We start from the raw sequence: 27,604 nt of genomic DNA, 5'->3' as shown, positions 1-27,604 counted from the left end.
TGTCTTTTTAAAAAAGCGATTTCCACTTTTGTCAAAGTTTGAATTCCAAACCTGACTCATTTAAGTTTTATGTGAATGTATTGCACAATTCTCTCTCGCTGCATACCCAGATATTTATTTTATATTTGATAAAAATTTTGCAAAATTTTATAGTGTTAGCCTCACTGTCAAAACAATTTTTGCATACCCAGATATTTATTTTATATTTAATAAAAATATTGCATCATTCTGTAGAGTTAGCTTTACTATCAAACCCATTTTCCGGTAGTGAAATGTACAAAACATACGAGGGCTATCCAGAAAGTAGATTACGTTTTGGAATAAAAAAATAAACAAAGTATAGGAAACAAATTTTATTATATACAGATGAAAGCCACACTCAAATACTACTTTTCTACATAGTCACCATACAAATTAAGGCATTTATCGTAGCGATGTACGAGCTTGGAAATTCCTTCGTCGAAAAATTCGGCCGCCTGCGCCTTCAACCACTTCGTTACCTCTTCTTGCCTTCCATCTTGCACAAAACTTGTGGTAACCAAGCTTTTCGCTGATGATTTCGTGCAACAAACTTCGCGAAATTTGTGGAAAACTCAAAGAAAGTTCCGTTATTGTGAAATTTCGATTTTCACGGACTTTAGCATCGACTTTTTCGAGAAGTTCGGCGGTCACTATGCTGGGTCTCCCACTTCGATCTTCGTTCGTCGTGAACATTGGTTCGGCCATTTTGAAATCTTATGACCCACTGACGCACTCCACCTTCAGTGATAATGTTGTCCCCATACACTTCACGAAGCTGCCGATAGATTTCTATCGGTTTACAGTTTTTTGCAGTCAGAAACCTTATTACTGAGCGCACCTCGCAGCTCGCGGGATTTTCAATTAACGCAGACATTTCAAACCGTCACAGTATCTGAACGGAGCACAGCACGAACCTCTCACTAGCACGGCTAGATGCAGACTGAGCTGCGCAACGCTCTGACCCCAAGATGGCCGCGCTAGCCCCGCCCCTAGCGGACACAGACGGAAACATAATCTACTTCCTGGATGGCCCTCGTATAATTCAGTTTTAAGTATTAACATTTATTTCATCTTTATTTACTCCTTTTTGAAATATAGTCTGGATTTGTTTTCATACAGTTATCTTATTACTATCGTCTTATACTGTTTCTGTATACTAGAATAGTGGTATGACGTCCTCAAATGTGTCAGGCTAATTAATGTTTGCGTTTCTTCAGTCCTTGATGTATAAGATAGGAATAAATGAACTATTCATAATCTCTTATTTTCCCATTGTAGTTCATTTGAAAAAAGAAGGCGAATTAACCTTTTATTTGAAAACACAATTGCTCAGTTGGAGAACTGATGCAATAACCACACAGTATTTCAACCAGAGTATACTGTTGCGTTTTGCTTAATTAAATAATTAGCTAATTGTCTGTTGTGGATGATAATGGAGGATAAAATGCAAAGGAAATGAAATCTGAAGTGAAACAGGTTTCGACGTGTAAAATATAATAGTAAATAAAAAATAATAGTAAGCTGAATATAATATATTACCAATCAAGAAGTGTTTAGGGCAAATAAGTAAACTAACGTTCCAAAAATATCTAAATACAGATTGGTAACATATATTGAAGCTGCTATTTCAGTACGGTATAATTATTTTTTAGTTTGTTACAGTAGTATGCTGAAAAGAAAGACTGCAGTCAAAACAAAACTGATATAAACAATATTTTAAATTATATGGATAATACTGAAATGAGTATTTGTAGATTCTATAAAAAATGTGAAACGCTAGAAAACGCACATTGTTATATTTTTTTATAATAATTTAATTTTAATTTCTAAAACAGTTATATTTTTGATCATTTAAATTTTTCTTGCATTTAAAAATAAACGCCAGGCAAGCAGTCCTAAAATACTTGTAAAAGTTGTTAAGATTTTAACTAAATTAAAGTTACTTTGTTGGCTAGCTGTTTAATTGAACTGTGAAGCGTCTATTTAAAGTGTATCAATAACAAGACTTACGAAAGGTGAAAAGACCCTTCTATTCAACTCAAGAAAGGATTTACAAACGGCACTCCTGGTGCTTACGAAACTAAGTCAGTACTTTTGGCTATAACTGAAAACAGAAGTATAAAATTAAAACTAAGTGAAATAATCAGTGGTAGCTTCACGCGAGTTGGCTCTTAGCCCTATCATGGGTGTAGCCAAACCGGCAATTAATATGCACGGTCGTAAAATAGCAAACTTAACTATCAAAGAAACAACGTGTCCGAAAGGCAGAACATTCTCTTTTCTAAAGTAACTCAGAGACCAGGTCAAAAATGAATATAACAGAATTCTACTCTACTTTGCATAAAGTGCGAAAATCTAATATCATTCTGGCAAGAAAGCGTGGGTTGAAAGTAAGAACAATAGCAACGGTTGCTTTAAAATAAAATTAGCTGTTAAGTAAATTAAGTAAATTGCCACAAATTTCTTTTATTTAAATTCAGAAAAATATGAATAGTATTTACCTTATCCCCTCCAAATGCACTTTATTGAATAGCATGCGACATGCAAGATTTAGCAACTTGTATGCCAATTTGGTTCTTAGAATATATTCACACAGCACCATATCATGAAATTACCTTTAAAATAGTTCCCTGAATTTTCATGAGTAACATATTTAAATAGTCTACTTTTATTTATTTTTTCCGTTTTTGCAAAGACTTCTTTTATTTTCATCATCTTAAGAACGATTGAAAGAATAATAAGAAAAAGAAAGATGCTTATAATGACTAATATTTATGTAAATAAGAAGTACAAATAAATATATTTTTAAATGTAAATTTGGGCAATCTGAAAAATCTAAAAATTAATACAATAATAATTACAAAAATCTTGGCCTTATTAATTATAGATACCATTCATCAAACTGGCAAATTTTTCGACTACAGTTCCCTAGTCCGATAAGTCCCGTATAAAATTTTTCTTTAAATTCAGACTCTAGACTAGATGCAGCCAAATTCATACCAGAGGAGTTTCATAATGCATTTCAGAAAAATTCAAAAGCAGCAGTTAAATATTTGTATTATTTTGAAAGTAAATTAAAGTGATTTTTGAGCAGAAAGAAGCGATTGAAGGGAATAAACAAGGCTTTCATATTTTTAATTAATCTGGTTATTTGTAAACATACATGAATGCAATTCTTGCTGTTCTTGCTTTATATTCAAGAAAGTACTTTCTTACATTACATACATTCTAATGTTTTCTATAATGCACTGTAAGCTCCCATAACAGATATAAAATCAAGAATTAGTTCTAAGTTATAAGGTCATTTTTGTGATTATAATAGTCAACTGATTTTAAAGGAAATAAATTGAGAAGTTAAGTGAACTTAACGCGCATTTATAACAATGTAGAAGCTTTTCATTTATACAAAGAATAAAGCAGTTAAACGAAAACGGGACCAATAATTTCTATTGATACTTCATCTTGCACTTTCGCAAAAAGGCAAAGGAAAAGAGAAGAAAAAGAGATGCTTAAAAAGAACTGCAGTTCAACGTACAAAATTTATTTAAAAATAAATCGAGATTTTAAGAATTTTCAGTCCAAAGGGGCTTTGTTCCTGAGAGACTATTGTTTTCGTTTTGGCATTTTGAGTTGAAATCTTTAAAAAGCTGTATCACTTTTCAAACTGTTGCCACCAAATATTAGCGCCTTGTATTATATTTGAAGAAACTAAATAATAAAGAATCTACATAAATATATGCATGTTTCTCGCATTGTGGTAAAACAGCGTTACCTAGAGCTATCAAATTTTGAATAACGTAATCCTACTGCGAATACGGGAATCTGGAAACCCTTCGGAATTTGTTTTATTATCGATTTCATATTTTGTAAAACTTAAAGGAATTTTTAATTAACAAACTCAAGGATTTCAAAGCGAGCAATGACAACGTTGTACAGAGAAAACAGTTTTATCTCTAGCGCGAGAGACTGCGTATAAGAAATCCTAAAGATATGATCAATTTAAAATTATTTTGCGATATTGTTCTTGAACTGAATATTGTAGTTTAAGTGCGAAGAACATGATATTTAATAACTAAAGGTAACAGACAAAATGTTAAAAAAACGCCCCTTTGGAGGTAATTTAAAATCTGAAACCTTTCAGATTTTTTTTTGTTTTATCTTTTTTTTTTTTTTTTTTTTTTAAATCTTTTTTTCTTTCTCTCCTTTTTTCATACAATGGTTTAGATTTTAGTACACAAATAAAATAAGATGCAACATGCGAAGATCAAATCTTGCCTTAAGAATTTTAATTGCTTCATTGAATAATAAGATGATTAAAAATAATAAGAACAGATAGGCTTCCATTTTCCAAATATATGTTACATGTATACATATCTGTAGAACCGTTTAGTTAAATTTAATGTGGTTCATTAAGGCAATTAGTTGTCAAAGAGTATTCTGCTTTATCGATGGGCATTACCTATTCTAAAAGTAGAAAAGAAACGATAGTAAATCGCTGAAAACAAAATATTACTTTTGTTATTATTTAAAATGTTTTTAAATTTTTGTACAATTACTCATAATATCTGTTAGAAAAATAAGTTACTGATTGTTAAAAAAGTCAAGAGTCAGAGAAGGATTCAAATTGTGATTTTATATTCCAAATATAAAGCTACTGCTTATTATAAAGCAAGAGCAATTTAAGAGTTTAACAGTCTCCGTTTGACCATGCTGCTGCAAGCGGAACATGCATAAAGAAAGCAAATGATTCTTCAGCTCTTTCGATAACGAACTAATGGATATAAATGTAGAATAGACAAAAAACGTAATGATTAATAACGCACCATTACATATGCTGTTTAGGATGAAAGTGGGATAATGTTTTCCATTTCCTTATATAAAGTAAAGGAAGTATTGTAATCGCGAAAAATTTCGGGTATCGTATTTCAACGAAAGTCTCAATTTCGACAGGTCTCGTATCCACCCGAACGATGTTTTTGCGTACATCTGTGCGTACGGACAGAATAAAAGACTTTTTATAAAACGGATTGTAAAATGGGTTTAAAATGAATTCAGACGAGATTTTTTTGTGACGTCTGGACATATGTATGTAAGTATGTATGTATCTCACATAATAAAACGAGCAGCCTCAGAACTTGGAAAATTTTGTATTGGACTGTTATAACATAAAGTTGTGAACCTCCCTTTTTGGTTGCAATCGGCCACACCAAACATACATAAATATACATATATATATATACTAACTCTGTTACCCGGCTGGGTGAGCTCAGATTTTTCATTCTTACATGTTGGTAAATTATGAATTTTTTGCCTTAAAAGTTCTAGCGTCTTTAGGTTATTTCGAAGCAGGAGCATAGAAAATGAGCAATGCCCTCGCCGGACTTGAACCATGGATCTCTCGAATACGCGCCGAGCGTGCTGACCATTGCATGCTAAGAAGGCGGGAGAAATACCTTATAAAGTGATTGAATTAGGCTGTTCTTTTGGTTTTTATGACTTAACAAAAACCAGTTAACCAGTTAATCTGCATGAAATAGTTGTAAAATTGTCAATATTTTAAAAGTTGTTAAATAAGCCTAACGAAGCCGCCATCTGTTTACATTTGAAACTCTTGGTAGAACAGTGAATTAAGTCAGTTTTTGCACCAACTTTAGTTGCGTTTTGCTGAGTGGGACCAAAAATAAACTTTCAACTTTTTGCATCGAAAAATTTGTCTTCTTGCGGCTGGCGGAATCGCTTGTTTTTGCGTAGAAACTCTAATTTTAGTTGCAAAAATTGTTTTTGTTAAATGTTTTAGCTGTATTTGGTATTTTAGGTTTATCAGTATTTTACAATTTTTAATGAAGATGTTTTGAGTTTTCATGCATTTTTGCGTTGTTGAGAAGTGAGAACTGAATTAATTTAATGAGAAATATATCTCTAATGAACTTCGAAGATATAAGTTCAAATGAAGTGCAGCAAAAGTGTGTATAATAGAAATGAAGTAAAAGATGGAAGAAAGAGGTACAAGGAAGTCATGTGGTGTCCAACTTTTATATACTGCTTAAACGCATCGAAAATATTAAACACAAAACTAATATAACAGGATCCATTCAAATATTTTTACCGTGGTCCTTATGAAACAAGATAATTTGTTTGTGGAAATGAACTCTGCAGCAGCTGAGTAGCAGTTTTCACGGTATGAGCTATAAAAAATAGAAACGGGACCTTTTCAATATGTTTTAATTGCTTTATTTTTAAAAATTGAAATTTTAATATAATAAGGAAAATAATTTATTCATTTGCATTTCATTAATTTTAATTAAGACTATCACAGTTACGAGAAAGCATTTATTACTTGGAAATGAAAATTATTAAATAATAATAATAAAAAAATTGTGCAAAGATATTATTGTTTTTCGCATTACGAACACCGGGTGCTTCCGCTTGCTTTCTGCGTTTTTAAACTGCAAATAACTTGACAAAAATACAGCTTATAAATTAAGAGATTTTAAATTAACCACACTGATTTATTTAGATTCACCATGACCCCCCCCCCCCGAAAAAAAAAAAAAAAAAAAAAAAAAAAAACTGATCGATTCCCTGTCTTGCATTGGCATATGTTTATAGCGTTTTCCAGACTTGAATGCTTTCTTCAGTAATATGAAACAAAATAGTATACACCACTTTTCTATTAGATACGGATTAATAACTTCATAATTAATTTAGATGCTTCAAAAGAAGTTCACTTATCGTGATGGTTTTTTAGAACCAAAATAAAAATTGCATTTGTTCTTTAAAACAGAACTGAATTGAAGGCAGGCAAAAAATAAAGTGAATGTGGTCTGGATTCATAAAATATATGGCACAGTACGAATAAAAAGCACTCATCATGTGCCTGAATTTGAATACAGTCAAATCTTTAGTTAGCGGACGCTCACGAGACAGGTTTTTGTTCACTATTAGTGAGTGTTTGCTAAATTGTCTCTTTTCACAGCCCGAAGATTCAGGAATTATTCGTTAATGCAAAGTGCCCACTAAATCGGAATTTTCGATAATGGAACCGCAATAGTCTTTGGCATTATTTATGGCTTTAAGTATATAAAACAATCTTTAAATTATATTTATTAATTTTATAATAATTTCATTTTAGTGTACATGGAACATTTTCCGAAATAAATTCATACAGCTTTACAAGAAAAATTGCAAAACAAGCGGTGTAATTCAATAAAGAATAATTCCAAATAAAATTTGTCGAATTTAATTTATATTTAATAAATATCGTTAACCGTATATTAAAAGTATAAGAATGTTTTGTATTTTAATCTAATTAACTGACATTACTAAAAAAGTTTAATATTTTTTATCATATTTACTATTTTTTTGAATAATTGTGTCATTCATTATTATGCAGGACAACCGGATGTAGATGCTTCAGAAGAAGAGTCCCTTTACAACAGAAGGGGTAATCAAATCTTAGTTCTTGTTTGTTCTTTGAGAATGAATTTTGAATTTTAATTATTAAAAAATGTATATACACACCTCGCTTATTTCAGCTAATCCCTAAAAGGTCTTAAAACCTGTCAATGCTTGTATCTCTTTGGCATTAGGTAATAAAGAGAGAGAGAGAGAAAAAAGAAATTCTTTCTGTTGTACCTCGCGAGATACATGCGCGCCAGAATAAGAAGATTGCGATGGGCGTGTCGCGTGTATAATTAATAATATTTTATCTCATATTTTCAACTGTCAGCAGTCAGTGTACAAAGCATTGAATGAAAAACGGTTGCCCAAAATACATTTCTAAAAGAATGACACTATTCAAAATGATGCGATTTCATCAAAAAAGATAAAATAAAAACAATGTGATTCGAATTTTGAAAAAAATCGCTTCGAGAGGTGTACTGGTTCTTGTCTAGATGCACCTGTATCAAATTTCGTAGCTCTGGGTATATTAGCTTACTCACAGCACGAACGAAAGACACGCACACATAGACATACTCTTTCTTTTATTTTATATAGACATTATCTGAAAATGTCATTAAAAGCCATTGACAGAGAATTACTATTAAATTATTAGCACATATTTGTGCAACTCCTAAGAAAAATTATTCACCCTTTTACCGAAGAGCCTTTAAAGAATGACTCTATATAAAAAGAGAAGGAAGAGTTCAATAATTTAGATCCAAAACGCTAAAATTAAAAGATTTAGATCCTGGAAATTATTATCTGGTCTCATTGGAAAGAATTCAAGCAAAATATAGAGCTTCTATAATTGCGAAATTAGACGTGGTTAATGAGGCAAAAGAATATTAGCTTGCTAAAAAACATGGTGAACTTTTTGATAAAGCCATAAATGAAATCTATAATGAAAATTAGGTATTATGCTATAAAAAAAATTAAAGATGGGGAATATGTATATAAATTAGATGAATTAGAATAATCTTTCTTGTATCTTTATATTGTTATTTTAATTTTTATATAAACTTGTACAATTTTTCTTCTTTTAATTTTGAATAAATTATGTGACCTTTTATTTAATTTTTGGAACATTTCCTTTTTACATTATTCATTTATAATTGAAGCTATGAAAATAATGAATTTCAATCATTTTTAGAAACTTTTCTAAATATCTTTATAGCCAAAAGGCTTCTAATCCGAAGGATCTATAAATGATTAAAACTTATTCCTGAAAATTTTTTCCTGAAAGTTTTTTTCCTGAAAATATTGAGGCGATAGCCTTTCGGCTTTGAATTTTGAGACCATAGCTTTTCGGCTTCGAAAAAACATGAAAATTGATATATTCAATATTGAAAATATTGATTTTTGAAGACATTTAAGAAATGATGAAAATTTATATATTTTCGTGAAAATATGAGTTTTTAAAGGACTGTTCTTGGACACTTTTACATATCTCTAGGTTTAATTTTGTACCATCCAATAATCAGAAAAGCACTACGGTGAGGCTAGATATTTTGTGATCTGTTGTTTTTATGCGAACCGTTTTTGTTCTTTTCATTGTAAAGTTATTAGGTTATTTTGAAGAAGAAGATGTGAAAAATGTGCAATGCCCTTGCCTGGATTAGAGCCTGGACTTTCTCGAATATGCGCCGAGTGTGTTACCGTTACCCCAAGAAGGCATGCTAGAAGGAGGGATAAAATACGTTATATACTCCTCCTTTTACAGTGCGATTGGGGATTAAGCGAACCAATCGGCAAATGCTGGTAGTGGCAAATTATTGCCCACCACCTTTTAGTTCGGCTTTTACTGTAAAATCATTTGGTTATTATTTTGAAGCATGAGACGTGAAAATATGCAGTGCTCTTACTGAGTCTCGAACCCGAACCTCTCGAATACTCGCTGAGTGTGCTACCGTTACACCACGAAGGCATGCTGGAAAGAGACAAAAAGTACCTTATAACACAATTGTTTTATTTCTTATCGCATCACACATTACTGGAGTTTCATCCATCTTTCCAATATGTGAGAATAAATAGTTTGTTTTTCCTTTGTAGGTTAATAACGTACTTCTGGAAACTTATCAATTTGTTGTTTAAATCTTTCGAAAGCCTTTGCAAAACTTTTTTTTCTGATAGAACTAAATTATTCAATACTCTAAATCGAGTACATAACTCAAAGTTACTTTAAAGTTTTACTTTTATTCGGATTCTTTTTTTGTCCTTTTTAAGGCAAATAAGCGTAATCTCTTTCTTGTTACAATTTATCCATTCTAGCGATTTTCTAGGACTCAATTCGCAACACTCTTTTCTGGGATAGGCTTTACTCCTTTACGCAAAGCACATTTAGTCTTTGGCATATTAATTATTGTGACTACATTTTTCTTCGAAAGCCTGGGAAAAATCGCCGAATGAATGTAATGGAAAAAAATCTTCAAAAGATAGCATGTGTATATTTTAGGTTTCTTCCTAAAGAAAACGGCGTGCGTTATACACCGGAATACAGGGTAATAAAATATCCCACTCATACAGAAATTTATAGTCTAATAAAATATAACACATGTTTGAAGTTTATTGCATTTGTTAGTTTTGATTTATTTATATGTTGTATTAAGTTTTTTTATTATGTGCACTAATATTTATTTTATTATCCATTTTATTTCAGTTTATATGCTTTCAACGGACGGTAAATATGAGTTTATATTTTAAATAACATTTATTGTTTTCATTGGATAACCAACCTACATTTATATGCTGTTGTCTTTTATGTTATGAAATGTATGCAGTTGGTGTGTTTATTCTTTATGTTATGGATTGTATGCTGTGTTGGCGTGTTTATTGTTTCTCATATTCCTTGAAGTGTATTCAAGTTCTCTTTTTAAGTTTAAAGTTAATTTGAGAACATATCCTATATCTCAACAAATTTAAAATAACAATCATCTTAACCAGTTAAATAAAAATTCGCTCCCTATATTCATATTGCAGCATATTTTCCCCACACTGTTTTTTATTTCAACGCCTCTTATTTGTGATTACGTTTGCTCAATGCTCCCCTGGAACTTCTTCAGCGCCACTAATACTTGAGCCAAAAAATTGTCCTCTAAATGTTGTCTATTGACACTAGTAACTAAATATCATTTAAATGCTTAGATACTTATTGCAATTACATTGTACCAAATTAAAAACTAACCTTACCACGCAAAACAGAATGGAATGATTAAAAACATTTTAGAACGTTTATATTAACAATAAACCAGAAGAAATGATATATGAGTATGCATTTAGAACAGATAAAGAGATGTAATATTCAAATGTCATTTTATGTGCGCATTATTATCAGTAAATCTTATAGAGCACGGATGTTTAAAATCCACATTGTGATATCGAACTGAAAAATGCGTCTAATAATGAATCTAATATTGGGTACGGTTCCCTCTCACAACCAGACTGGTCGTGTATGTCACACAATATTAGACAGGAGGAAGCTGACGATATTGAATAGGAAGTAACATGCCATATTGGATAGGTAGCACACCATCCCACTTCTGCAGCAAGGCAGTTTTCAACTCCAGGATGATTCTCGAAAGGAGATTGTGAGATGAAGGTACCCTCACAAGAGCGTGCTATACATGTTTTATAGTGTTAAGGTCAGGAGATCTAGCTGGCAAATCCATACGCCGAATATCATCACTTTCCAGGTAATCGTCGATCAGTTGAGCAGTTGAGCCCTATGTAGACGAGCATTGTCGTTAATTAACAAGAATACAGGACCAATTATGCCTCTGAAAAATCGAACGTAAGGCACTCAGATCTTCTCTCTGTACCTCCTAACAGTGAGCGTTTGTCAAACACATGCAGTGGTCTGCACCGTTCAATATAATGCTTGCTCAAACCATTAAAGCTTCACCACTGTAATGATCCATTTCTCTGATAAGGGACTTCATGTTCCAGGCTGTCTGCAGATAAAAATACGCCGAGAATCACTGTCCCGGCTGAATCTCGACTTGCACGTAAAACGTAAGGTGCTCCAGTGTATTCTGGTCCAAGACGCATGTGTTCTGCACTAACCTAAACTTGCTCTTTTGTGAGCTACAGTGTGCGAGACGCAAACAGCGAGCCTTCTGGCATACTGCTTATACGATGAAGCATCCAGCTGGAGACAGTAAAATCAACTACTGTCTCCAGTTGGTTTCAGTAACTCCTCCAACTAGAGAAAGTAAAACTCAGGTTCCATTAACACGTAACAGCTGAGAAGCCGCAGCAGTCCTCTGTCGCAACGCTAAAAGTGCCAAATAATGATCCTTATTTCGTCATCGTGGATCTTGTTTCTCTTTGTTCAGGTCTTTTTGATATGGATTTAGTGTCCTGAAAAGTGTGTCCCCAAACTGCATACGACATTGGGCATGAAGCTGAGCTCTGTAGACAACTGTGCTTGTGACTGGCCTGCCTCCAATCTACCGAAAATTTTACATCTTATTCTGTCATCCATAAGTTCCGGGTTACTCAATTTACGTCAAACTTTATAAAATTTACCCAACGTTTTCGAGTTCGAGCACACAAACCGCTGAAAACCGCTCGTGCGCTTGTATCCTCTCGGCCGTCACAGCTGCTCAGACTCGCCACGTGTACACTTATATTCGACTCATTGCATAATTTTTCAGTGGCATAATTAGAACTTTTGGTTCTGTACTTTTGTTAGAATAGACATAATTTGCAAATTCCCTTCATTTTATATAAAAGTGTGTATTGAAAGACCACACTATTAACGCCTATTGATTACTACTGCAAGTTTAGACTTGTATAATATTGATACAGTTGATAAACGTTATAACGATAGCTTGCTATAGCGACCATTTCATTGCAGTGAGAGCTAGAATCTTTTTATGAGAGTGTGACAAAATCCACTTATAAATGTTGTGACGATCATTTGCTATAACATCTTTTACTAAATTGATTTTAGAACTAGCATGTATAAAGGTTGACGTAAACGATTTGATTCTATAACGATGCATGAAAGTAGTTTTTAAAAAATTATTTGGTAATCAAATGTTCAAAAAGTCTGTTTATGAACCACTTGCTTCCCAATGCTCGTTTACTGTCCTTTAAGACTACTGATGCCCCCTCAAATTTCTTCAGCATCCATTTGGCAAGGAGTTTTAAAAAAAAGGAATAATTTTTATTCACATTTAATTAAGTAATAGTATCAAAAGTTTTACTCTTGAAATTATTATGCGCATTTGAATTTAATTAGCTTACAATATTATTTAAGTTTAAATATTTTAGCTTAAATACAACTTATTTTATAATGCAATTTATTCTGATGATAATTTTATTTTGCAATTTTATTTGCAAACAACAGGTCGTAGCCCAACAAAATGTGTTAATGGAATCATTCTAGTTATAAAGAGGGGAAGTGTCGGCCTATAAGACGTTCATCGTTAAATGTTGCCTAAGTAACTGTGCGGCACACGTGAGGTGGGGCGCAGCCTGCATAAAAATCGTAGCATCTAAAATGTCACGTTACTGCAGTTCATGTATCACGGAACATTTTAACATTTACTCTAAGTGAGCTGCAATCACAGTGGTCCAGCTGTCGACTGCTCTTCAGAGAAAAATGGTTCAGTTATAAAACTAGCTGTCATTCAACACTAAACGGTGTGGAATGACTGTTATGCAATCGAATGCAGTAGGAGAATGCAATGGAACTAGATAGATAACATGAGGGATTTCTTTCGCCCAAATCGATTAAAAGCGTTTTGAATCAGTATCTTCATGTTTTAGGGCCGAATTCAGGCTTCAAAAATTACAAATTAGCGATCTGTAAGAAAACGATTTCCAGATCGTACGCACTTGTTCAAGTGACTTGCGATCTCACATTTTCTAATCGCTAATTCGTGGTTTTCACGGACGAATTTCTCACTTACGCGGATGACGCACTCGACTTTTATCGAATTTAACGCCTTTAAATGGTAATTTGCGTACTTCAAAGTTTCTTCAGGGTATACAACATATTAAACGCGTGTAACAAAAGGTTAAGTTAGATTCCGACCCATATTTCGTTTAACAATATTGCATACAGCTCCATTTCTCCCCTGGTGGTGAGGTTTCGAACTTCCTTTTTATCGCGGAAAATAAATTCCCATGACCTCCTTTACACGATTACCAAGTTTGATGACATTTGATCCAGTACTTTTCCTTTTATGACCGTTTCAGTGTGGAACTTTAATTATAACCACTCTGTATATTATTAAATTTTAATTTGAAGCTATGCGTTATATGTTACCATGCGTAAAATTTCCTCTTTTATGGAAAAATAAACAATCGAAGCAAATATATTTAGGATAATGGACCAAAACTGAAAAATTTTCCCTTCCCTCCGAAAATAAAATATTGAAACTTCGACCTTGAATTTATTGGGTTATCGAAATATTTAATTTTTTCTTATCTTCTCTGTCCTAGTTCCGACAACAATTCCGTCAAAAATTTCGAATTACTTAAGCTGAAGTAAAAGATTTAGTAAATATTCACTGTATGTTAATAAAGTAATCAGAGTGTAATAAAAATAAGTTATAGAATTTACTCTGATGCAACTTTTTGTCGGACTGCACAACATGTAATAGAAGAGAAGGCTTGTAGAGATGTGTTTTTGACATCTGTTTTGACTGTCCTCTAAAAGTAGATGTCATACTCCTTTCGTTTCTTCAGTGTCAAAACACTTTCCTTTGAGAGGCAACTTTAGTTTTTGGGAAAGAAAAAAATGCAGGACGATTGAGTACACATACTTATTTTCGGAACACAAGCGGTTATCCGATTGGTTATTGAATAATGAAAAGATGCATTGTCATGCAATACAAAACATTTGGAATACGTTTTCTGACTGACGTAAGATTAAAAGTCATCTGCTTAATTCACAGCCATTTACAAGTCAACTACTCGGGCAATTGCAGAATCGTTTTGATTTTGAACTTGTAAGACAAACCTAATATCACTAAATTTAAACACTTCTTTAATCTTCGCAGAACATTCCTTCTTTAGCTCATATTCCAAGAATATTAAGTGAATACAATTATTGCAAAAAAAAAAAATTGAATATTTATTTGCACTACGGCTTGGCAGTTTACTAACGAATTAACAAAACTTAAATTCTGATTTTTGTGTCTAAGAATACAACAATATTTTAAATGTTTAGAAATAAAATATTAAATTGGAGATTTAATTGGAGTCTCACCAGTTACCTAGCATTTGATGATTGTTAAATACTAATTGTTTGTTGCGAAGTCTAACCCAGGCTGCATGAATGGTTTTTGTAGGTTTTTAGGTTCTCTTTACAAAGGTTCTCTATGAAAGCATCTTAACCAAATGGCTCCAATGTTCTTTCTATGTTCAAATAACCAACTAACCTAGTTTAAGCGCGATTTCCAAGTGAAGTTACTAGAAAAACCCGAATGCTCATCAAAAATTATATAGCTTGCCAATCAGGAGTAACATGAATGATACGGCGCCAATAATTGAATTGCTCTTACGGTATGCTATTTCTAAACTTAGATGGTCATTCCTTAATTAAATATAATTGATTTGTAACTTCTAGTAGTGCTGACGATAAGAACTAATGTGCAAATAAATAATATCGTGGGCAACCTTGATTAATATAAAATTAGAAATATTTGCATTCAGACAGAATGTTTTTTGCAATATTTGCAATGACTTTATAAGAAGGATTTATTAATAACCGTAATAATTACTTATTATATTACTGATGATTAGGATTCAGTTCTTGACAATTACATTCTAAATTAGAATTTTAAGGATGTAATGAAAATACGCAGCGCACGAAAATACATTTTAGGATAAAAAAGGAGTTGATTTTTTATGTTTTAAAACTTCTTAAATTCGTTTAATAAACATCGTATCCTCGTTGTTAATTGAATCCGTAATGTTAAGTGTCGTTTATATAATTATTATTACTTGTCCACAGAACCTGCTGACTTATCCAGCCATTAAGTAGCTGCAGATCATTTCTACATAACCATTTAACTTCCATTAATTCAGTCTCTAGAGGGTTGTATGTTTATATCATAATTTAACTTTTATAAAAATGATTATTCTAAATCTTATGTTTCTATAAAAATGTACTGTGCTTTAAAAATATGGATGATAGTATCAGCCGCTCTTTCAGGAACTTCATAAGCAACAGTTTGCTTAGAAATAAATTATGCAGTTAATGTCATAAAATATTTTCGTAAAATTCAAATAAACATCAAACGAAAATTCTCCGTTTTAGACAATTCGATTTAAACGAAGTAAAGTAGCAGAGGATAAAACGGCGAAGGTAAAAATTTACTCTTACAAAAATTTACTCTTATTTTTTTTTAAAAAGGAAGAAAGAGAGAAATTAAAAAAAATAGTTAAAAATTTGAATATTATCATCTATAATTTAAAAAAAAATTTGCTTTTCATATAGTATTAATAAATATTTATTACGCATCATTGAGGGAAAAAATTCATATAATTAATTCTCCGTAGAATTTTACTTGAAATTTACGGTTAAAAATAGCTGTGGCAATTCAATGTAACAAAAATCCATAAACCACATTTGGCGTTATTAGCCCCCCCAAAAAAAGATGCCAAATTTCAAAACGCGAAAATATGTAAATTTGTGTATTTCTTAGAAAATTTTGAATTAAAAAGTCTAATTTTTTGCAGATATGCTTATCAAAGTAGTAATTAAAAATACACCTACTTTAAGATGATGGTAAAAAATTTATAGGTTATAATTTAAATTGTTTTTCGAAAAATTTATAAAAATTATTTAAAAATAGAAATTTAAAAAATAAAACACAAAAATGGGTAAATTTTATTTGGAATAAACCTAAATTTCGAAATGTGACGGGAAAATAATAAAAGTTTAATAAAAAAAGAGATATTAATAAATATTTACTAAATTCAATTAACATTGAGGAGCTAAAATTTTGAGAGCTAATATTTTAAAAACTACTCGTACGATTTTTACAAAACTTGGTAATCTGGTATAATTTGAGTCGTAGAATCGAAATATCCAAAAAAAATGATATGTTATTTCAGAAAAAGTCCGATTTTGTGTCAAAATACCTATGTTAGAATAGTGCTATATATAAATCTAACATATATCCTAAGTCGCGCTTTCGAGACATGAAAAACGCAGTTTGAATTTTGTCAATTGGCCCAGTAGAACGGGAGATATAGCACTGTCCCATTTTTTTCTGAGCAGTGTACCTCTTAATATTGTGTTATAGATTTAAGATTTAATTATTACTAGTGCACCAAGAAACTCATACTACTTTGCCTATTATTTATACGAATGTTTTTTTCTGCATCAGGCTATAGCCAGCTCATTCCTCCTTTCTCAACCTTCCCAGATAGCACTTCAGGTCTATTGAAACTTGACGCACACTTTAGTCTTTTTAGAAATTTATCTTTTATCTTATTTCTATTCTTATAGTTTAAAAAAAAATTAAAAATATGATTTAATTCTATATATTTTTATATATATCTATACATATATATAAAATTCTAAATATATACTAATTACTCATGGCAGTATTTGAAATAACATATCTGTTCTACAAGGGGTAAGGTCCTTGATCCAGGCACCCTGGTGCTACACCATTTCCCCAGTGCGTTTTTGATGTATATATGTAAATATCTCCAAACTAATTAGCCCTTTTTGCTAATTTAATACTATCATACTCCAAACATTGTAAGTTGGAGTACCTAACAAAATTAATGCACTAATGTTAAATATATTTATTAATAATATGGTTGAAAAGATAAACAACCAAAAAGGGTTGCTGGTGCAACGATCTGAATAACATGACTGACCTGTTATGCCTATTGAGAGGTGAAGCAGGCGGACTTATAATAAATAAATAAATTATCCAAATATAACGAATGCAAATATTCCGGAGGAAAAGATCAAAGAAAACCTATTATTTAGAAATTAGGCAGTCGTGGAAGTTAAGCAATTCACCAAAACTGCTGACGACACACTAATTAGATTGCTTTTGCATTTCATTGAACACACAGCAGAGGGGCGTGAGACCTACAATAAGACTCGTGTTATACTTTGGGGTTAAATCACTATATACAGACCAAAGAAACAATTACCCTATTGCTTCAAATGCTTGAGCTATGAACATCTACAACACTTAAGTTTTGCTCTGAAATACGTGAAGTATACACAAGGCCACTAGATTCCTAACTGAAAATTAGACAAGTCTTAAAAGTAGAAATATGTGTTTTTGCTTTAAACAGTCTGTCAGCTCATACCATGAATGTGAGGAATATAAAAATTAAACGAGAAACACTTTAGAAAAGTGGTAGAACGAATTCCTCGTGAGTAGAAAACCCTGTAATTGAAACTTGCTCCTCTCTCTTGATCCGAAAATTCTAAAAAGAGAGAAATCCTGGAGCAACTTGTCAACTAAGTACTACATCAGCCTCGAAAGCCTTTTCTGTCTTTCTGAATATGGTCCACGAACTGCGCCTTTTAGCCTAAACCCACAGATCTCGGATCTTATTCCCGCTGGCCAAATAAATTACAAAATTTCAAATTTTCAAAAGTAAATTAACTTTTGCATTACCCACGTTATATGCCTTTTTTGGCATAAAAAATGATTTTTTATGTTCTTCCCCCTTTGTGCAACTCCTTAGGGCACCAGCCCATATAGTGAGCAAAAGCCTTAGTTGGTTTAAAGCTAAGGGAAGATCCACTATCTGTGTTGTGCATTTGTCAAATACGTCACTGAGTTGGAATGGCAATAAGCAGGATTGTAAATAGTACAAAACCTAGTCTTTTTTCAACATTAAGGAGACAGATAGAGACAATAATAAAAGTTTCAAAATATATCCTCTTAGACTGCACTCAAAAAGGAGGATATAGAATTTTAAACTAAAGTTGCCACATATTCTCCCTTATATCGCAATTTGTAGCTCTTGTAAGTAATGATTAGAAATGTAAATCATTATACACTGATCACAGTAATCACATGAATCACAGTTACCATCCAGATGTTTATGATTTGCTTAACTGCTAATTCATACCTTTTATGTCCGGCTATTACGGCTTTAACCACTTTACTAGTCGACGTTAAAAGATTTCATCCAGCTTAAGTAGACCTAGTTTGTGTAATCTACGTCTGAATTCTGTTTCTAAACACAAGTGGTGCCTTCTGTTAAATTTGAAGAGTTAACAAAAAAGATTATTTAACCTTCTGAGAACTCTGTCATATTCATTTAGACTAGAGCAATAACTTGCTTGTTGATGTAGTAGTGTTTGAAGGACATGACTTAAGCTTTTACACAAATAAAACCCTGAGCAGAAATGGCATAAGACTTTTTAAATATTAATTTTATTATCTTAAGTTATTAATTGCTGAATATGATAGTCATACCCTTTAAAATCGTATGAATTCTACATTTTTTAAAAGTATTTTAAAATAATTCAGAAAAAGTGGTGAAAATTATGCATTCGAACCAGAACTCTCTCGTAATCATTTTTTAATTTTTAAATAAAATATGTGAATTCGTTGTCTATATTTTCTTGTAATTTTGGACGTTTAATTAAGATATTACCAGTAGTTTTGAATGCGGAAAATATGAACATTTATTTTACATTTAAATATGCCCTTTTTTATGAATTTCCTTTTGAAATTGAAAAAACGTTTTTAACCGTCCTATTATAACTGGGGGGGGGGGTATCTCTTAACAGTATCTATATGGGCGAGAAGTCCAAGCTTTGTAAAAAGGTTTTCATCTAATTTATTAAATATTTTTTTCATTATTGGTCTTTATTAGTGTTTTAATGAACAGAGTCTTGAACTTATTACTCGTTAGAAAAGAAAACTTTGCCTCTGTTTCTTGGGAAATACTCGTACAGGCAAGCAAAATTATAAGCCGTCCTTATTTATAAAATAAGACAACTTTGATTTATCAGAATAAACTGTGGGAAAATGGTTAACAAGTAACAAAGGTTTTTAAGAATACTAAAACACATTTTATGCTCTTGTCTCATATAAAATTCCAGAATTATTTCTTTCTTTAGAGTTTAAATGTATTTTTTGCAGTAAATTTGTAATCGCAAAAAGAGCTTCATGGGAATCTTGAACTTGTTAGCTTCTAAAAAAGATTATATTAACCTTCTTTGAAGCTCTGCTTTATTTAATATCTAGCCGCTATGCAGTCAGCCTTCGTCTGTCTTTTAAATGTACCGGAAAAATACCTAAAGGAAACACCAAACATTAAATTAAAAAATTGCACAGAATTTTACTTGGCTGAACAAACTTATCAAAAAAAAATCAATAAAATTGTATTACATATAAAAAATTACAATGAAATATAAAATATCCCTTAATACAAATATTAATTATCTTAATAAATAAATTAATCAACTTCCCGTTGCCTTCTCTCGGCAAACGTCCAGTATCCAAAAGAAACATTAAATTTAAAAACTCCACAGAATTATCGCCTTCATTTTTCCGAGTGGCAACATTGATATGTCAGCAACAATGGTGCGTGCCTTTGTTGTTGTTATAATGAGAGAGAATCATCGATTTGATGCGATTTCATCAAAAAACATAAAATAAAATCTCATTCGAATTTTGAAAAAACTCTCTTCGAGATGCACTGGCTCTTGTCTAGATGCACCTACGTACCAAATTTCGTAGCCTTCGGTCTATTAGCTTACGCGCAAGCACGAATGAAAGTCACACACACACACAAACAGACAGACTCTTTCTTTTATTATACGTTTGGTGTATAAAACCTTCCTTTTATATATGATTGAATGTTTGAACTTGCGATGTGTGGTTGTGACTGAACTCATAATGATGATGTTTCATTATTGAAAGATTTCTTCTTGCTATTTATTTTTGTATGATTGCGTCTTTTAGAAGTATGATTTTACTTACAGTTGTTTTCTCATAAATGTATTAGTACACAGCGTTTCAATTTGTAAACTACGAAAAATTTTTTAAAATTATTTTTATTAGCTTATTTTTTTAGTTGTTTTCGAAGTAAAATTGATTGGTATTCTTCTGCAGGTGGACAAGATCAGGGGATCAGACGAAGAAGAGCAGGCGAAGGAATATATGGAATTTATCCAAACCATTTTGCAGGTAGTTCTGCTGCTGCAGCCGCACAGAGCGCAGGTTTTCCAGGCTTTTTAGGTCATCCAGGCTATGCACCTTCAGGTAATGAACAAATCACGAAATAATTTTACTAAACCAATGCTTTAATTAATTGGGAAATAAGGATTTTTCAATTAAGCAGAAATATCCATTTATTGAAAGTTCTCTTAGATTAAGAAAAGATACTAAAATGTATTTTTACAGTTAAACCGTACTTTCTAATTCATGTGTTTGAAGAAGTATCCTTAAATTACTGTCTATGTTTTAACTCTCTGACCGATCAGGGATTTCGCAAAAAAAGAACAAATTTTCTAAAACTGCTATGAGAAAATATTATTTTTCTATATTAATGCAAACATTCTCCTGCGTTTGTGAACTTGCCTTAATTGTTTTCACATACGCACGTATATATACGTTCTTACAGACATCACAAAAATATTCTACGCCGTATATATATATATATGTATATATATATATATATGACGTAGGGAAGTTGAAGATACTTTGCTAGGGTCAATTAAGAAGTCCAACCTTTTCCACACCACAGAACATTTAATAACAGAAGAAGATACATTAAAGTGCACAGTGGCGTTTGATACAAATAGGATTCTGGATAGCTTTTACCAATTTTATAACATATGAGTATAGTGCCTACTCCCACTTTGTCGTATTATGCAGATCAATATACCACCTTTATGTGGAAACATAGAGTTCATTATTTAACACCTTCACGCTTAGACCTACGTCTTACCACCTTCTCGTGGAGACATCTTACCACCTTCGCATGGGATAGAAGACTCTCTGTCTAAATGTCCTACACCTCTTTGACCTCGCTCTCGCTGCTGGCGCATAGGTGAGACCCTCTGGTGGTTGTGTTACACTTACGGATACCACAACTCGTCCGTCCTGATACTTTTTTCGTTCTCGCAAACACGGATCAGCGGCACTGGAACTTCAAGACAGCACCTGGAAATAAATTAAAAAGAAACAAACAAAAGAAAAAAAACAAAAAGATAGAAGTTCTGTATAATCCTATATCGTAGCTGTCCAATATAGTAGCTTTTAAAAAGAATTAAAACAAAAGAAAAAAATCTGATGTGTACACCACATGACTTCCTTGTACGGAATATTAAATTATACGCATTTTTTCTTGCATTTCATTTAAACTTATTAGATTGAATTAAATCTACTTCGCCGATAGCGCATAAACCACACTAGAATAAATGCATTCTTTAAAATTCACTTTGTTTACCATAGCAAAACTCTGGCGCTAGGTTTACTTAACAGTATTATACTTCGTTCATATTATAACTCAGAATGCACAAAATTTATATCATTTAAAGAATTATCTAATCGTTGCCACATGTTCTATTCAAATACTATGATAAAGCTAGAAATATGTATAAAAGAAATTAAGCAAACAAAACAAAAAAGAAGCAGTTTTTCACAGACGATTGAGTATTTCTCATTCAATTAATTCAGTTTTCACTTCGCGACAAGGCAAAAATACATAAAAACTCAAAATATCTGTATTAAAAATTACGAAGTAAATCTTAAACGCTTATTTCCGCGAAAAAATTGCAGAAAAGTTTAAGCATGATTTAAATAATAAATGAAGGCGTTATCTTTGCTGTTGTGAAGCTAAGTTCTATCCTGCTGTTTCAAATGTAAACAAGAGCAATGGCCGCCATCAAAAACATTATTAGGCTTAGCGGCACTTAAACAATTTTAAAATTGTTGATAATTCTAAAAATATTGCATACAGATTTACTAAAGGCATAAAAACCTTAACCGGAAGATAAGAACAATATAATTCAATCATTTTTAAAGCAAAAAATGTACAATTTACAAACATATAAGAGTAAAGCAACTGAGATCACTGAGCCGGGTAACAGAGTGGATATATATATAAATATATTTATATACGTTTGGTGCGGCCGATTGCAACCAAAATACGAGGTGCACATCTACATGTTATAGCAGTCCTATATACAAAATTTCAACGTTCTGAGGCTACTCGTTTTTGAGTTATGCGAGATACATACATAAGTTCGTACAGACGCCACGAAAAATTCTCTTCAGAATTCATTTTAAAGTAGTTTTATAATTTTTTTTGGAGGAAAAGAGTGTTTTATTCTGTCCTTACATACAGATATCACGGAAATACATCGTTAAATTGCATTTGAAAGAGGTCAAAATGGAATATTTTCGTTGAAATATGCTGCCTGAAACTTTTCGCGATTACAATACTTCTTTTTTACTTCGTACAAGGAAGTAAAAAACAAAAAGATAGAAGTGCTATATAGTAGCTATATAGTCCTATATAGTAGCTGTTCAAGGCTTCATGTGATCAGCTGCTGTAGTGGTACATCCAGGACCTTTCCACTTGGTAACGATCTTTGCCTTTCCTCGCTGTTACACGATATGGACCGAAGAACTTTGTCCTTCTTTAGACCACCTCCATACTGCGTTCTTTGTATGGCAACTAGGTCGTTAACATTGTATACCTGTGTACCTGTGCCTCTTTTCTCTTCTTGTTGTATGATTTTCTATTCTCTTCCTGAATTTTTTTTCATTGCTTCCTCACTCATATCTTCTCAATCTTTCATCATGATATTTCTTTCTTCTTCTTGGAGAATTTCCATAATCTTTAAGTCTTCTCGATTTCTCATTTTAACACCAGTGAGAAGCTCAAATGTAGAACTCTTTGTGCTTCTGCCTTAGTACTGTTCAAGATCCTTTGTACATCTCCAACATATTTGTACCACTTGGTTGTATCATCTATGGATAATTTGTATAGGACTGGAATCAGAGTGAGAACAATTCTTTCCACTTTTTTATTTCCTCTAGGAATGCCTGTAGTTGAAAATATGCGCTGAATCTTCTCTTGATTACACCAACCTTCAAAATCTTTAGAGTTACCTTTATCTCTTATAATTCTTCAAGGATTACCGAAAGTTGATTGTTGTAGTTTCCGATTCTGCAATGCCTCTTGAGCTGATGTAGACTTTACTGGATAGAGCCACACGAACTTTGGGAATGCATCAACCACGGTTAAGATGTGATTGTAGTTCTTATTTGTCGAAGGTAATGGTCCTATAAAATCGATATGAAAAGTGCTCAAAGGGATACTATCTTTTGGTATGGGATTCAGCGACCCTTCACCCTTAATTCGTTTTCTGTCGCACAAAATACATTCTACACAATTTGAAATGACGTGTTCAATTCCTTTTCTAAAGTTAATATAAAAGCCGATTTTCAGCAGATCTTCCGTTTTAGACACTGCGAAATGTCCCTTGCTGTGGATACTACGTATGATTTCTAGCTATAGTGCTTCGGGTACCACAAGTAACTCGCGACCACTGTCGAACTTGTATAATACTCCATTTTTCACTAGGAAATCTTTATTTAGTCCTTGCTTGACTAAGGATTTTAGCAACTGGAGACGCTCATCACTTTTTGCGCAGCTGCAATTTTGGCTGTAACTTCTCCCTGAGAACAAGTAACCATCAGGACAGCGTTTCTACTTAAGGAATCCACATGCTTCATTTGCTGCCCAGATCTGTTAACAATTTCACAGTCAAATTCTTCTAGAAATAATGCTGATCTCGCCACTTTAAGAGTTAAATCGTTTTTGAACTTGAGTCTTCTGGAAAGCATCGCAATCCGTAATTATTCTAACCTTAGATCCTAAAAGGTAATTCCTGAATTTTAGAGCTTCTACTACAGCTGAAACTTCAAGCTCATAACTAGATAGCTTCTCTTGTTGGAGACTAGTTCTTTAACTCATGAAGTAAATGGGGTGTAACTGCCCATCATCTGACTTTTGTAGCAATACAGCGCCGAAACCATGACTGCTTGCGTCTGTATGCAATTCTAATGGTGCTCCTTGTTTAAAAGTATGAAGAACCGGACTTATCGATAAAAGTTCTTTCAACTTATTAAATGCTTCTTTTTGTTCAGACATAAATTTGAATTCTGCTCCGTTACGAAGAAGATCACTTAGTGGTTTCGCTATTTTTGAATAATTGGCAATAAATTTTCTAAAATACCCAGTAAGACCCAAGAAACTCCTCAATAACATAGCCGAGAAATTCTATTTTTCTTTTCAAAAATTGGCATTTTTTAAAATTGATCTCCAAACCGTAATCTTTGGCTACTTCTAAAACGCATTTCAACTTTTCTAAACCTTCTTTCTCGTTTCATGCTGGAATAATAAAATCGTCCATGGAAGTAACAACACTGTCATCCCGAATTAAATCACTAAACACATTATAAATAAATCTTTGGAACACACTAGGAGATGTGCACAAACCAAAAGGTGATTTCAGAAATTCGTACAAGCCTGCATGAGTAATAAATGCCAAATATTTAGTGCAGTTTTCTCCACCGGAACATGAAAAAAACATTTTTTAAGTCTAATGTCGAAAAAAACCTTTGCTTCCCCCAAACGATCTAAAACCTCCTTTACTTGTTCAATGGGAAAAGAATCCTTAACTATTTTTTTTATTTAACTGCCTGAAGTCCACACAAATTCGTGTCTTACCACATTTTTTCCTACACAAAACAATTGGCGAAGCATATTCTGTACACGATGGCTTTATAATCCCGTCCTTTAACCATTAATCTATTTGATATTCAAAATTTTTTGATCAGTAAAAGGAATTCTCCTCGAACGCTGAGAAACTGGAATTTCATCTTTTAATATTACTTCCATTTTGAAGTCTGTACTGCCAGTACCTCCTACATACAAAGCCACGGCACGGCTGACACTACGTCACTAAAGTCGTCCTTATCTGCATACAGAATGGTTGCCACATGAAGCCACTTATCGCTGTTATTCCCTTAAGACGAGAGAAAATGAAACGTAGTCCCCCCTTGCAGAAGGCTTATACCATTTGGTTTTAAATAAATAAATATGTATATCCGATTTGCCCTTCATCGACTGCATTTCCTAATTTCAAATACGTATCTTATTCTTAAATAATTTTACACTTAAAATAATATAACAGAAATTGATTTAACATACTTCAGATGGTGGTAATAAAATACATGTTTAAGATCTGGCTGTTGCTGGTTTGTTTTTTGAATATATATTTTACTAAATATCCTCTTCCTTAATAAAAAGGCAACAATAATGCATAATGACAACTTAACAGTTGATTAAAACTAAAAATCCCTAATCTTAAATTTATTAATCATGTTTTATTTTTGCAATATCAGTTTTTAACATTTGCTATTTACACATATTTGTTTAGTAATTTTCCGGTTTTGATCTTGTTCACTTCACTGTAGGATTGAATTTTGTAACATATAATAAACCTGGAGTATGATTTGAACACTATTTTTGAGCAATATGAAAAATACTATTTTTGAGCAATATGAAAAATACTATTTTTGAGAATATATTGGTATTTATTCAGTGTTAATTTTCAATATAGGCTCAAAAAATTCCATACATTTAAGCTTTTTCAATAAGATTCCTATTTTTGAAGAATATGTAATTGCATCTTTTTCAATAACAAAAAAGGAAAATTGCAAAAATTCAACAAACTTTCACTTGTTTGGAATTCAAAATTCTCAAGTTTCATTCTTATCATTTAATGTCTGTAACATTCCTTTTGTTTAATATGTACATATATAATTTTCTTGTAACTAGTAAATTTTTGTTCCTAAAAATCATTTAATTGTAGCTTATCTAAGAATTGTTTAGCAAATGATAAATATGAAGTTGTATAATTTGATATGCACTTACTGGAATTTTTTTATCAGGATAATCAACAGAAACTTTTAAAACATCTAAATAGATCAAATGCCCTGAATTTTTAGAATTGTAATGAATAAGGAGTTTAGTGTTAAGGTAGGATTTAAAATTTTCAGAATAATTTCAGATCTTTATTAAGAAAGTAGCACAACTAGGGTGCAAAACGCATTAAAAAAAGACTTTTTTTTTACCTGAAATTTTTCTACCAGTACAATTATAACTAGAAATAATAGGAAATGACACCATGCATTATAGTGAGAAAAAGGGGAGTAAATGTTTATTTAGGCAACTTCATGCTACTTACTTTTTATTACAGTAAATTCCTTTGAGAAAAAATAACTTAGTACAAATGTATGAGGCCTTACAGCTAGGAAGAAATGAAAGTACTTTTTTATTCTAGTTTATTTTTTAAAGAGTTATCAGATGCATTTTCCTCTGTATACGTACAACTATATTTCCAGAAATTTTATTTCTTTGATAGAATTAAACATAGAATAAAATGAAAATAATATATTAGTAAATATCTATAAAAAATTAGTCATCTGGAATTGTATTTGACTACAAATTGTACATACTTACTTCTTACAGTTTAAAATTAATGTAACAAACACGTCTGTTTCAATTAAAATAAGATTAGAAAATTTCAAGATATTGATTTTAAAATATAAACGAAAGTAATATTAATTGACAAAGTATTTTATCTTCAAAAATGAATATTCTTTAGTTTATGAAGAAAAAGCTTAGTATATTATATAACAGACCTTAGAGCTTTATCACTTTTCTATGATAATTGCAAATATTTCCCTTTTTTTTTTTTGTGAGTATGCGTGCATGCATTTTGGAATAGGTGGCAAAGATTTCACAACGCAAATAGAAAAAGCACTTTTTTATTCAATATATTATAAACATTCTGCAGAAAATATTCATTTAAAAAATGAATTACAAGTCTGAAAATATTGAGAAAAAATAGGTTAGTTTTACTGTCTTATTTTGTACTTTAAACAAATAACATATTTCACTTCTGCTACATACATAAACTATTTTTTTAATGTTTTCAATTTCCGTTGCTTAGTTAAATTATTGCTTAAAAGATTATCATTTATCTTTTTGCAGTAATTATTTATAAAACTATTTGTTGATGATTGTATGATATTTTTCAAAATAATCTGAAGGTTATGAAGTTTTGCATAGTCATTCAGTTAAAAAAAAAATTGTTTCATGA

At 31.8% G+C, this 27,604-nt stretch overlaps 1 protein-coding gene across 1 annotated transcript in view; it reads left to right on the top strand.

Annotated features, from left to right (window-relative positions):
* Window positions 1-7,418: 7,418 nt before the first annotated feature.
* LOC118191921 (uncharacterized) overlaps window positions 7,419-27,604 on the top strand; it is a 208,081-nt gene continuing 187,895 nt past the window's right edge. The window contains exons 1-3 of the mRNA XM_085827585.1: window positions 7,419-7,465; window positions 10,121-10,141; window positions 20,532-20,681. Of these exons, the coding sequence (XP_085683711.1) occupies window positions 10,126-10,141; window positions 20,532-20,681 (166 nt within the window). The 5' untranslated portion in view covers window positions 7,419-7,465; window positions 10,121-10,125. The remainder of the gene's footprint in view (window positions 7,466-10,120; window positions 10,142-20,531; window positions 20,682-27,604) is intronic.

This window comes from Stegodyphus dumicola, chromosome 12 (assembly GCF_044657685.1).
Source record: "Stegodyphus dumicola isolate Sdum_Otavi_A_Nest chromosome 12, ASM4465768v1".
Taxonomy (NCBI): domain Eukaryota; kingdom Metazoa; phylum Arthropoda; class Arachnida; order Araneae; family Eresidae; genus Stegodyphus; species Stegodyphus dumicola.
The sequence above is the reverse complement of the archived record's forward strand: the minus strand, read 5'-3'. Positions and strand labels throughout refer to the sequence as shown.